General features: G+C 55.1%; 1 protein-coding gene across 8 annotated transcripts; it reads left to right on the top strand.

Annotated features, from left to right (window-relative positions):
• Positions 1-926: 926 nt before the first annotated feature.
• On the top strand, positions 927-12,249 carry RNF183 (ring finger protein 183). 8 transcript variants are annotated; one of them, XM_030535548.1, is made up of 4 exons: positions 927-962; positions 1,693-1,736; positions 5,996-6,199; positions 7,641-12,249. In XM_030535548.1, exon 4 carries the CDS (start codon positions 7,705-7,707, stop codon positions 8,290-8,292), a length of 588 nt encoding a protein of 195 aa, XP_030391408.1. In that variant the 5' UTR covers positions 927-962; positions 1,693-1,736; positions 5,996-6,199; positions 7,641-7,704; the 3' UTR covers positions 8,293-12,249. The 8 variants fall into 8 exon arrangements, with proteins under 8 accessions (XP_030391408.1, XP_030391406.1, XP_030391403.1 ...); XM_030535546.1 differs by lacking the exon at positions 927-962 and adding an exon at positions 994-1,135; XM_030535543.1 differs by lacking the exon at positions 927-962 and adding an exon at positions 994-1,135 and having other exon boundaries at positions 4,233-6,199.
• The last annotated feature ends 1 nt before the right edge of the window (position 12,250 follows it).

Genomic DNA, 12,250 nt, shown 5'->3' with positions numbered 1-12,250 from the left:
GCACCAGAGCTGGTTGACTAAGGACCAAATACACCAGGGGTCTCAAACTCAAATGACCAGAAGGGCCTCCCTCGGCCCTGCCCCCACTCCACCTCTTCCATGAGGCCCCACCCCGGCCCTGCCTCTTCCCATCCCTTGCCTGCCCCCATTCCAATCCCTTCCCTGAAATCCCCACAACTCTGCCCTCTCCCTGCCCCCAGGAGGGGTGTGGGGTGTGGTGGGGGCTTAGGGCAGGGAGTTGGGGTGTGGGGTGCAGGAGGGATGTGGGGTGCAGGAGGGGTGTGGCAGGCGGTCAGGGCAGGGGATTGGGGTGGAGGAGGGATGTGGCAGGGGCTCAAGGGCAGGGGGTTCGACTGCCCGAGGGGTGAGGGGTGTGGCAGAGGGTCAGGGTGCAGGAGGGGTGAGGCAGGAGGGGTGCAGCAGGCGGCTCAGGGCAGGGAGTTGGGGTGTGGGGTGCAGGAGGGGTGTGGCAGGGGGTCAGGGCAGGGGATTGGGGTGCAGGAGGGGTGAGGGGGTGGCAGGGGGTTAGGGTGCAGGAGGGGTTCGAGGTGTGGCAGGGGGTCAGGGCAGGGTATTGGGGTGCAGGAGGGGTTCGGGGGTTGGCAGGGGGTCAGGGCAGGGGATTGGGGTGCAGGAGGGGTTCAGGGGTGTGGTAGGGGTCAGGGTGCAGGAGGGGTTCGGGGGGCGGGCTCTGGCAGGCTCCCCGCCCTGCGCCCTGCCCCCTGCCACTCCGGGACGCGCTGCAAGGTGCGGGACGAGAGGGCAGGGGTGTGTGTTGCGGTTGCTTCAGGCACCGCCCCCAGCATCTCCCATTGGCCGGGAGCGGGGGACCGCGGCCAATGGGAGCTGCTGGGGGTGGTGCCTGAAGCAATGTCAACACCCCCCCGGTGCTTCTACTCCCCCGGTCCTGTCCGCTTCCTGGCGCGGCGCGGCGCGGCGGGGGGCGGGGCTGCTCTGCCCCGGTGGGTGCCAGGGCGGAGCCGCTCTGGGCAGGCGCGGGGGGCGGGGCGGGGAGCCAGCAGGCCGCAGACAATAACCTTGGGCCCCTGACAGAGACTCGGGAAGGAGTCCCTGAGCTCGGTCCGGCGCCGTCACCTGGCGGCAATGCCCGTGCTGTGCCGTGCGCCCCGGCCAGGTCCGAAAGGGTCCGTGGCGCTGGGCGGACGGAGAACGAGTGTTCACGCAGCAGTGTCAAAGCACAAGCTGCTCCTAGGTCAGCCTGTGCTGCTCGCCAGGTGCCGGCTGCTCGATGCAGAACCGGCCCCCGGGCTGATCACACCCCGCAGAGTCAGAGCCAATCAGCCTGTTGGCGGCGCCTAGCAGAAAGCGGCGGATACAGCCGGGAAGGGCTTTAATTAGCCAGGCTTCAACTAGCCAATGGTGCATCACTGACTCCTGGCCAACTATGGCGTGCACGGGCTGTAGCCAGCGCTATGGCGATGGATCTACTGTAGCCAGCACGTGGGGTGGATGCAGGGCTGGTGCAGCCGCCTCCGGCGCCAAGATTTGGGGGCGCTGCCGCCAGTCAAGACGCTGGCTGCAGATCGCAGACTGTAGGGAGGGAAGCCGTGTATGATAAGAATCACCTTCCCAATGAATTGTGCTCCTGCCTTTAGAAAGTCAGCGAAGTCCTTTGATCTGATTGCGGTGTTGCTAGGCACTTTGCACAGTAACAGCTCCTTTGTCTTGTAGATTGCACAGCAGCCAGGAGAGTGGAGCAGCTTGCCGCAGGAAGGGTAAGACCCCTGCGGGGCTGAGCTGTGCTGCCAGCGAGGTGCAGCTGGGGCCGGCTTGCATGGCACGCTCGGAGAGCGGGCTGCAGGATTTGCAGGCAGAGGCTCTGCTGCTCTCTGGGAGGAGAAGGGAGGGACGCCGCAGCTGGCAGCTTTGCGGGCTCTCTCGCGTGGAGGGGCGGCTAAACTGCTTTAACCCACCTCCCTGCACCCCAGCTTTCTACCCTCCCGACCCTGCTTTGGCGTGAGGGCAGCACACTCTCTGCCTCATAGTCCTGCCTGCCCGAGCGAGAGCCCAGCATTCAACTCCTCAGCCCGGGTGCAGGACTGACTCCTGAAGGCAAAGCAGGCGACGTGCTCTCATTGCCCTGTTGCAATTGCACTTGGCCCGCTGCTGCTGCATGCCAGGGACTGGAGAGGAGAGCGCTCATTTCACCTTGCTGCTTTTTGAATCCTACCCCGCCTGCCGCCCCCCGGCCAAACCCAGATTGCGCCTTCTCCCCCCTCCACACCCAGACTCCGTCTGCTCCCCTTTCCCTCCTCAGCCAAACCCGATCCTCCCAGTTACCGAACTAGTCTGCTCCCCTTGCACTCCCTAGCCAAACCTATCTGCCATTCTAATTTTATAAAAACAACAAGGAGTCTGGTGGCACCTTAAAAACTAACATTTATTTAGGCATAAGCTTTTCTGGGTAAAAAACCCCACTTCTTCAGCTGCATGGAGTGAAAGTTACAGATGCAGGCATTATATAATGACACATGAAGAGAAGGCAGTACCTCACAAGTGAAGAACCAGTGTTGACAGGGACTGTAGTCCACTCCCAATAATTTGATGAGGTGTCAGTTCCAGGAGAGGCAAAGCTGTTTCTGTAATGAGCCAGCCACTCCTAGTCCCTATTCAAGCCCAAATTAATGGTGTTAAATTAGCAAATGAATTTTTAGTTCTGCTGAAGTCTGTTTCTGAAGGTTTTTTTGTTCAAGAATAGTGACTTTTAAATCTGTTAAAGAATGACCAGGGAGATTGAAGTGGTCACCTACTGGCTTTTGAATTTTACCATTCCTGATGTCCGATTTGTGTCCATTTATTGGAGCTATTGGGCCAGCTCATTAAAATGGCCACTCTGATTACCATTTAACCCGGGGTTAGTCTGGTTTAGCGTAAATCACTAGGAACTGTTGATGCTATATTGAAATCAGCTGCTCTAAACCAAAAGCTGAGCAGCCCCACGGGTTTGCAGCCATTAAACTAAAGGGTTTAAAAACCCCTTTTGAGTTAAACTCAGGACCGTCTCTAGGCACCAGCAAAGCAAGCATGTGCTTGGGGCAGCGAAAAACCTCGAGTCGACCCTGGTGGCACAGATGGCTGCACTGAATACAGCAGGACTGTGGATTCGCTCTCTTCGTGTCACATCTTTCAAAGTGTTTTGCGAGGCGGCTGCGGGGTTAGGTTGCTGCTGCGGGCGGGAGGCAGACGGGGACCTCGCCGCGTAACCTGGGGCGAGTGTGCCATGAAGTGCACCGGGGTAGGTATTTCTGGGGATGGTGGACAGTGACTACCTGGATAGGAGGATGTATAAAAACCCCCGAGTGCTGCCTTGAGGAATTTCTCTGTCCTGGAAGGGCCACTGCCCCTGCGAACCCTCTGTGTTTCCAGCTGAGATCAGCTGTGTCAGGTCTGGGCCCCATCAGCTGCTGTAATCTGTGTTGGGCATCTCTGAGGGACAACTGTACTTCATGAGGCTGTCAATGTTTTAATCTCTGTCACTGGGTAGAAAATCCCACCTGGACCCCAAGGGACCTGGGCTCGCTACCCAGGGGGAGCCAAGGCGCAAGGGGGGAGCCTTGGCCCTTCCCCTTGGCCAGCTCTTAGAGGAGACCCCCCCCACTCCCCAGCCCAGGAGCTATTGGGCTGGGGCTCCTTCATACCTGCCCAAAGGGGCAGCCCCAGGTTAGAGTCCCAGCATGGGGAGGGGGCGCTCCCCGAGCCCCCAGGCCAGGCAGCAGCGCCCTCTGTGCGCCAAGCCGAGGCCTGCCCACAGAGCACCCCACCACCCATGTCTCCTCTGCCCCAGGACAGGTGCCCTACTGGAAAGCGGGGCCTGTCCCTCGGCCGCCTCATTAGGAAAATTCTGGCTGCACCTCTGGGGGTGCGACAGTGGAACTTGTTGTACCTAGGCAATGTCAAAATGCACCAAGGAAAAACTGGGGTAATGGGGGGGGGTGCAGAGGACACAAGTTATGCAGATCGCTCTGATTCTATAGAAATGTCAGCTGGTATTTCAACCACAGACGTGATGCCGGGTGGAGGTTTTATCTCTCTAAATGGCTGTAGAAAGACTTTTGCCATAGAGTTAAAAGAACTGCATTGTTACCATGTGTTTGGGGGCTTTTCCTGTAGCCAGGAGGGGAGGGGAGGGCAGTGCTGCTGTTGAACTACCATTCAGTTGGGATTGGGGGGGAGGGGTGTCTTTAATTCAATATTAAAACCTTGCTCCCTAGGTTGCAGCAGTCTTCCCTCAAGCCAGGCCAGGAGGCGCAGAGGTGGAAAGGCGCATTGCCCAGTGCTCTTGCGTTTCCTGACAGATGCTTAACCCATGCAGTGCTGTGGCGGAGGGTCGCGGTGTCTCACCCTTCAGAACAGGGGGTCAGTAAAGCCCCCGCTGGCTGGCGGGCATGCCCCGGGCAGGGCAGAGCAAAACAAAACAACAAAACACTGCAAAGTACAAACGTGTAAAAGCCAAAAAGGGGGTGGCCAAAATTTTTTTTGCTTGGGGCGGCAAAAAACCTTAGAGCCAGCCCTGGTTAAACCAGCACAACGCTCTCAAGCAGCCCAGGCCTAGGCAGGGCTGGTGCTTGCAGTGCGAGGACCCAGACCTCTAGCTTCAGCTGCCCCCTTGTAGAACCCTGCTCCAAGGCTTTGAGGCCATTGCCAGGAACACATTTAGGGGTTGCCTGTTGGCTGGGTCCCCAGCCCAGCACTTTAGCTCTGGGGGAGCCCACAGCAAACAAAGCGCAGTAGTTGTTAGTAGGCAGTTCCTTTTCTGGAACCAGGGTGTACTCCAATGGGGCGAATACTGGGGCTGGGGCAAGGAGACATGGCTTTGGCGGTTTTGTGGCCACAGAAAGCCTGGGGGAAAGACTGACATGTTACCCTCCCTCATGCACAGGGGTAAAGGAGAGGTGAGCAGGGCCAATCCCATAGCCACAAGGTTAAGCAGATTAAGTCAGATAGGCACAACAGAGCCTGGAGGGGATGGGGCTGGGGGCAGGTAGTGCTGCCCTGTTGCCCCAAGGAATCCAGTGTGTTTATGTTGCTGTGTCAGGTGGTTTTGCCTCTTTTGAAGGGGAAGGTGCTGGAGCAGAAGCAGAGCCTGGGGTGAAAGGAGGCTGAGGGAAGCAGTGTTGGGGGAGAGGCTGGGGTTGGGGACAAGGACGATGGGGATCAGTGCATTTCAGTGAGCTGGGGTAAGGGAGATGGATTAGGATGGTTACTGACACAAAGGGGAGGCAGGATGGCACAGTGCTTAGGGCTCTAGCTTAGGATTCAGGAACAGCCATGTTCACTGTTCTGGTCTGCCACTGGTGTCTCCTGTGACCTTGGCCAGCCACTGGCATCCTGTGTGACCCCAGGCTGCCAAATCTCATGTCATCCTGGTCTGCTGCATGCATCCCATATCCCTGGCTGGGTGGGTGAACTTTAAGCACTCTCTAACAAAGCTGCTGCTCTTGCATTAGGCTAGACACCCTCTCATCCATTTTAAGCACTGGTCTCTCCCAGTGCCATCCATAAGTCTCAGAAGAAAATGGGGTTGGCCCCATGGCTTATCTGGTCATCCCTTCTGCACTGAGGCTGCCTGTCCATCCATGGGGTGCTGTCTGTGAGCTGGTGTGTGGGGCCCAGCAGCCCGAGACAGAAGGGCTTTCCCTCTTGACCCACCAGGTGAGCCTCAACCCTGAGCTGCCCAGGTCTGCTCTGGGGGTGGAAGCTGATGCACATGACCTAATTCCCTCCTGTTGGTATTTTTATCCCCTCCCCTGCCAGCACCTCTCTCTGGTGCCTGCTGCGTGCTGTAAACAACAGTCACTGACAGCCCTTTTTCGCTCAATGCCTTGTGTGCTGCTCCATGGAAATCAGTTGCAGCCTGCATCGTGAGAGGACACTGTCCCCCAACTGGCCTGGGACCCTCTCCCAGGCCAGCACAGCTTCTCGGGAGCAGCTAGCTCCTGGATGTCTATCTTCCCCTCCCTCTTCTCTCCAACAGAAACCTGTTTGTCAAGGCCACCAAAGCGATGGTGTGTGGCTGCAAGTGAGGAGCAGGCCAGACTGCAAAGGAGGATGAAGGACGTGTTCGCTAGCCAATCTGAGGAGCAGGAGGACAGCTCCACCACCCTGTGCCCCCTGTCAGGGGCACCTGCTTAGCAATGTTGCTGACGCACAGCTGTGATACCAGGCCCCCTTTGTGAAAGTAAGTGTCCCCTGCAACCCCTGGTTCCCCAAGGGCAGCTGGGAGGGAGCTTTCTGTAACACAGCCAGGCATGTTTCCTTGCAGTGACTGTTTGTCTGTCCAGGGGCAGCGGGGGTAGTGCTGCATCTTGGCAATCAGTCAGGAGCCCTCCTGAGTGGTGCTTCTGTGCTAGTGGTCTCAGGGCTCCCCTCTGCACTGTCACCATTCAGCAGACCATGCCCAGCCTGCCCTGGCTTGGGCATCTCTCCAACACCCAGGCTGAGAGTCTAGCACTGACTCCCAACAAACCCTCAATTTGGGTGCTGTATGGATTGGACAGATGTGGCTAGCTGGATCCAAGTGCTTGTCAAGCAGAACTACTAGCCTGGTGCCCCACTGTGCTCTTGAACTGAGCCCCTTCCCCAGCAGGAAGGGCCCAGGGCATTATTCTGAGCCTGCATTGGTGGTGGGGTTGGTAACCAGAGCATCTTTCTACCTTCTCCAACAAGAGGCTGAGACCTCTATGCAATGAAAAAGACTTGGCTTTGCTTTGCAATGTAATGTGTTTGCTGTGGCTTGAGGACACAAGCTCTTTGTGGGAAGGCCAGACCTGCTTTGGGTATATTTGTACAGGGCCCAATCCCAACAGGGGCCTCTGCTGCTATTGGGGTAGAGCTTGGCTATGCTCCTGCCTGGCCTTTGCCTGTGTTCTCTGGGCTAATTGAACACATCAGTCCTGCACTAAGGGTTCTCCAGCACATTCGGTATCAGGGTCAGCTGCATTCCCCACTGCTATGGCCCATGATTAATAGAATATTATGGTTAGAAGGTACCTCAGGAGGTCATCTAGTCCAACCTCCTGCTCAAAGCAGGATCAAACCCCAGATTTTACCTTAGTTCCTTACATGGCCCCCACAAGGATTGAACTCACAACCATGGGTTTAGCAGGCCAATGCTCAAACCACCAAGCTATCTCTTCCTCTAGCTGAAAGCCATCTGCACCAGAGACAGCTTTAACACCACCTGGATGGGCCAGACCTCCAAGTTCACAATCACCAAAGGATTTGTCTGACTTCCAAGCTGAGGTCAGTAGGAGGAAGGGCCTGGTCTAACGGCTTCATGGCTTCTCCTGTTTGAAAGCCCGTCAGATGACACTGGAGCCAGCGCAGCATCTCTCATGCTGTCACTTTTATCAGGCCATTTAGAGCATGGTTTTCATGTCCAATTTCCTTAGCACCCACCCAGCTCCTTGCCTAGGGTCAGGTTCCTCACTCCCTCAAGGGACTTTGCTGCTGGTTGGACTGACCTGTCAGCTGCACCGATTCTTCCCTTCCTGGGGTCCTTGTAGTGTGCAGCTGGATCAGCCCGTCCTGAGCAGGGTATATGTGCCTGGGGAGATTAGCAGCTCACTGGGGTGCAGAGGGATGCATTGTAACTGGGCCTTTTGTATTTTTCCAAGCAGCTGGTGAGATCATCTTTCCTGCAGCCCTCACAGCAAATGGGCTTCATGGACACAGCAGCTGGGGATGGCCCCTCGCCCCACTGAGACCATGTCAGAAGGGCTGCGCGGGGAGCCAGAGGCAGACTGCCCAGTTTGCTGGAACCCCTACAACAACACCTTCCGTACCCCAAAGCTCCTGGAGTGCCAGCATTCCTTTTGCATTGAGTGCCTGGCACACCTGAGCCTGGTGTCCCCTGCCCGCAACCGGCTGCAATGCCCACTCTGCCGCCACCCCACAGTGCTCCCCTTCAACCAGCCCATCACCGAGCTGCCCACCAACTCGGATGTCCTGCGGCTGCTCAAACTGGAGCCCAACCATATCATCCTGGAGGGCCGGCAGCTGTGCCTAAAGGATGAGCGGAAATCACGGTACTTCCTGCGCCAGCCCAGAGTTTATACCCTCAACCTGGGAACAGATCCAGGGCCCAGGCTAGGTAGCTCCCAGGCTTCCCTTAGGCCGACCTCCATCCCCAGCCGCTCTTCCCTTCAGCAGTGCATCCGTAACCCCCAGTTCCGCATCTTTGCCTACCTGATGGCCATCATCCTCAGCATGACACTGCTGCTCATCTTCTCCATCTTCTGGACGAAGCAGTTCCTGTGGGGCATAGGCTGAGGGCTTGGCAAGCCCCACAACTGGAACCCAGAGCTCAACATCTTCTCAGACAGCAAAAGGACCCCGGTGACATCAGCTACTTGGCATCTGCTCTGGGCAGGGGAGTCCTCTCTGCACCCTCCAGGACCATCTCAGTGATACACCCAGCCATACTAGTCGTCTGGCTGCACCCCAAGACCTGGGGGTTCCCCGGCAGCCACGCTGAGCATTGTGCACCAACAGCAGCAGAATCTGTACGATGTTCTGGAACTGCCCCATCAGCTGAAGCTCTTTGCTGCCTGTCATGGGGTCTGGGGCCCCGACACAAGCTCCAAGGCGCTATGGGAATATAGATGCTCATAGTAGTGGGCAACAAGGCCATTATACTGGACGGCCAGGACTCAAGAGGAGGGGATACTGCAAATCCCAGCCCAGGAGGAATGAGCCAGAACCTTATGGAAAGTGAAGATTTCTAGAGGCTCACCTGAGACTCATCTTCTTGCCTCTTCTGGGATAATACCACCAAGGACAACATGCAGGCCAGGACATTCATGTCCACAGACTGACACCACCTGTTGTGACAAAGGTCCTCACGGGGGGGGGAGGGGTTTGCGCTTTTCCCATCTGCTGGATAAGCAGACCCCTGGCCCACAGCAAAGACCTGCAAGAAATTTAATCTTTTGTCTTTTTGAGCTAATTGTTGCACTTTTTTGTTGTTTGTTTACAATCAAACACATTCAGCTCCTGTGCCAGGGCCCCAGCTCCTCCTCTGCTCTCACCCCTCAACTTCACTTTCTTTTCCAGAGGCAAGGAAATAAATGTGAACGGTTTCCATTCCCATGGAGCAGACACGAATTGCCTGAACAGAGAGCGCACCAGTATCTGTCCTGTTTCCTTGTCCTGCCTCTAGATTAAGTCCAGTGGGCTCAGATTGCAGCAGCTCCATTTGAACGGCAGCACGGTGAAGGCTGTTCCAACCCCTCAGGTTTGCACTGACACGATTCCTCAGCTGTGCCTGTTCTGCACCAAGATGGGCTGAGTAGCAGTGAGTGTTCCCCACTGTGTACCTGGCTGGTACTCTCACTGTGGGTAACTGCATTAGGCCCCAGGAGTGCTCAGTGTCTACACAGCCTGAGCAGCTTTGTTTCTTTAACATTTGCTCCATCAGCCCCATCAGAAGTTGAGCTTTAGCCATACTGAGCAGCCCTGGGCCTCGCTAACGTGGATGGGAGACCTTCAGGGAAGCAATAGCCATGAGCCAGTCTCTTCCCTTTGCCTCAGCACTCAACCAGTTTTGGAGGTGCTGCCTTTACCAGGTGAGACCTCGGGCCCCAGGCAGTCAATGAAAAGCAGGTGTGGCAGCCACTGGCACATGCCAGGTGGGATAATTACATTCTGCTTCCTGCAGTAAGAGTTATGGAAGTTTGGCCTCATGTCCTTCCCCAGACCGTTGGGGAGGTTTACTCTGTGCTGTCATGCAGTAGGTGTGTTTCACCTCAGAGCTGGCTGCATTTCAGGAGTGGAAGCTGCAATCCGAGAGGTAGGAACATACTTGCAAAAATGCTGGAATTCAACTGCCACAACTGGGGAACGGCCCCACTTTAACCAGTTTGTTCGGCCATCAGAAAAGGCCTCGGCCTGCACAGTGTCATGGGGAAGAGGGTAAACCTTCCTTCTTGCTGCAGGCTGTACCCCACCACCCCATTGGCGGCTCAGGTCTCCATCATAGCAGGCAAGTCCTGTTGGTGTGTGTGAAAGGGGGCAGGTAATGTGATGATGGGACCCATTGCTCCTCTCAGCATATTGACCCATCCCTTCTGCTGCAGAGATTGACAAGTCTGGACTCCTTTGTGGGGAATGATAGCCTGAGGGATGGGGTGAGGCCAGGAGAAAAGAAAATAGAAGCTGGAGTCACTATAAGGGACTGGATGGCTTCAGGAGTGGAGGCTGCTGCTTTGGATCCAGTTGTTGCCATCTGAGAGCTGTCATGGGCCTCTCTACAATGAATTCCATGCTCAGCAGGCGGGTGGCTACATTTATTTAATAAAGCAAGTCCTGCTAGGTTAGAGTTCAGCTAGATCTCAGCCTGTTCTAGCAGCAGCTCCTTCTGCTGGCACCTCTATCTAAGGTCACTGTAGCTGATACAACCCAGAGGGACAGGGCTGGGTAGCTGTAGGGAACTCAGTCAAATGATGTATTGCTGCTCAATCATGTCATTTCTGTTTGCCTGTAAACTACAGTGTAACCTGGTTTAAGGTACTGTCCAGAAGACCAAACATCAGTTGCTTAGTAGAGATGGATCTTAAAAGAGCAAATAAATTGGACTGGATAGCTCAGGGGACATTTTAAGTGGTGTCTCCCAGCTGGGACTGACTGAAAGTAGGGTCCCTAGTGCAGGTCTCACTGTACAGACTGGGATTATGGTAGGACTTGTTTTAGGTTTATATGCAAAGTCTGTGCTGCCCTTTAGCGGTATGTTGCCACTGCAATCCCTGGGCGGAAAGATGGCCACTCCTAGCAGACTACATGCAGGGCATTGGTCAGCTGCCATTGTTTCCTCAGGGTAACCCTCTCAATAATGAATTAGAGGTGATGGGGCAAAAAGCAGGTGAGAGCAGATGCTTTATGTAGTCAGCTAGAGAGGCAAGGAGTAACCCCACTTCCTCAGCCAAAAGGGGCCTATTTCATTCCTTTTCACTAACCATGATCCCTCATAGTACTTAGGGAACTGGTGGTGGTGAAGAACTACGCTGCTCCAGGCATGTACTGCTACTCTCGAAGGAATGGGAGAAGAGGACGCTGCTTCTCCCTGGCTGGGGGCACCTTTCAGAGACAGCCCCACAAAGAGATCAGCTTTTCCACACCACATGGCTATCTCCCTCACCCTGTTTAATGCACTGGTTAGTGCATACAAACAAAACACAGGGAAGGGTGTAACTGAGAACAAGCAACCCTGTATCACCCACCCACTCTCACAAATACATACACTGCTACATGCAAGGTTCTTATATTGCTGATCAACATGCAGGGAGAGAAGAGGGACAACAGCTGGCCTAGTGCCTCCCCCTGTAATAGGACTGCTTCCTAGGTGCACAGCTGTGGCTGGTAACAGATGCTGCAGGCCCCTCCCCCACACAGCTCCTGCACAACCAAGGTGAGCAGATACTGAGGTCACAACAGGTTTCTTAGAAACCGGCACCTGCAAAACATCACTGGGAAGATTTGAGAAAGTGAACGTTCTCTACAGTGGGTGGCTAAAGCAAGAACCTTAAAATGAAACAAACGCAAGAAAACTGTAACTGACATCTCTGTATGCACTCCCGGCAGACTTGCAGGCACCTTAAGCGGGAGAAGTCCAAGTTATTTGAAAATTTGTGGTTTAATACTCTGAAGTATCAGAGAGGCAGAAGGGGATCTAGGGCAGTGGGCAGTTCAAGCCTGATTTTGCGTGAAGAGAAAACTCCCTTCTGCCCTACTGCTTAAAATTCACCCACAGCAGATGCTTAAGGGGGCATGGGCTTCCACACTGCAGAGATCCAGTCTCTGTGCTGGGAGAACCAATGTGCCATATTTAAATGACTGAAGCAGCTGGCTCTTTGCCAAAAGCAAGATCATTCAGGCTCCACAGCTGGGGAAAGTCTCCTACAAAACTGATCTTGAGGGTGATGCCAACTGATGGGTTTTATGGTACAGTACATCTGAAGGGGTGCGTGGGTATTTACAAACATGTATAACAAAGAGTAAAGCCCATGATGAAGGGGTGGTAGAGTAGATGGCTCTCCCCAGAGCCAGGGGGTAGAGATTATACAAATCATACAAGGTGAGGTTACAGAATCACTCCAGCTCAGATCAACTCTGACTTTGGCCAACTCCCAGCACAGGGGATGCACCAGCACCATGGGGAAGCCGTCATCAGCCAGCAACCCCAGCCACCATTGTAGTTGATGCAACAGTTGACTTTTTTTTTTTTTTTTTAATT

The sequence above is a fragment of the Gopherus evgoodei genome, chromosome 16, assembly GCF_007399415.2.
Source record: "Gopherus evgoodei ecotype Sinaloan lineage chromosome 16, rGopEvg1_v1.p, whole genome shotgun sequence".
NCBI lineage: Eukaryota > Metazoa > Chordata > Testudines > Testudinidae > Gopherus > Gopherus evgoodei.
This window is presented reverse-complemented; position numbering and strand designations above follow the sequence as displayed.

Bases quoted from the DNA above. Each gene is read 5' to 3' on its own strand.
- RNF183 (XM_030535548.1), top strand. From the start codon at position 7,705: ATGGCCCCTCGCCCCACTGAGACCATGTCAGAAGGGCTGCGCGGGGAG.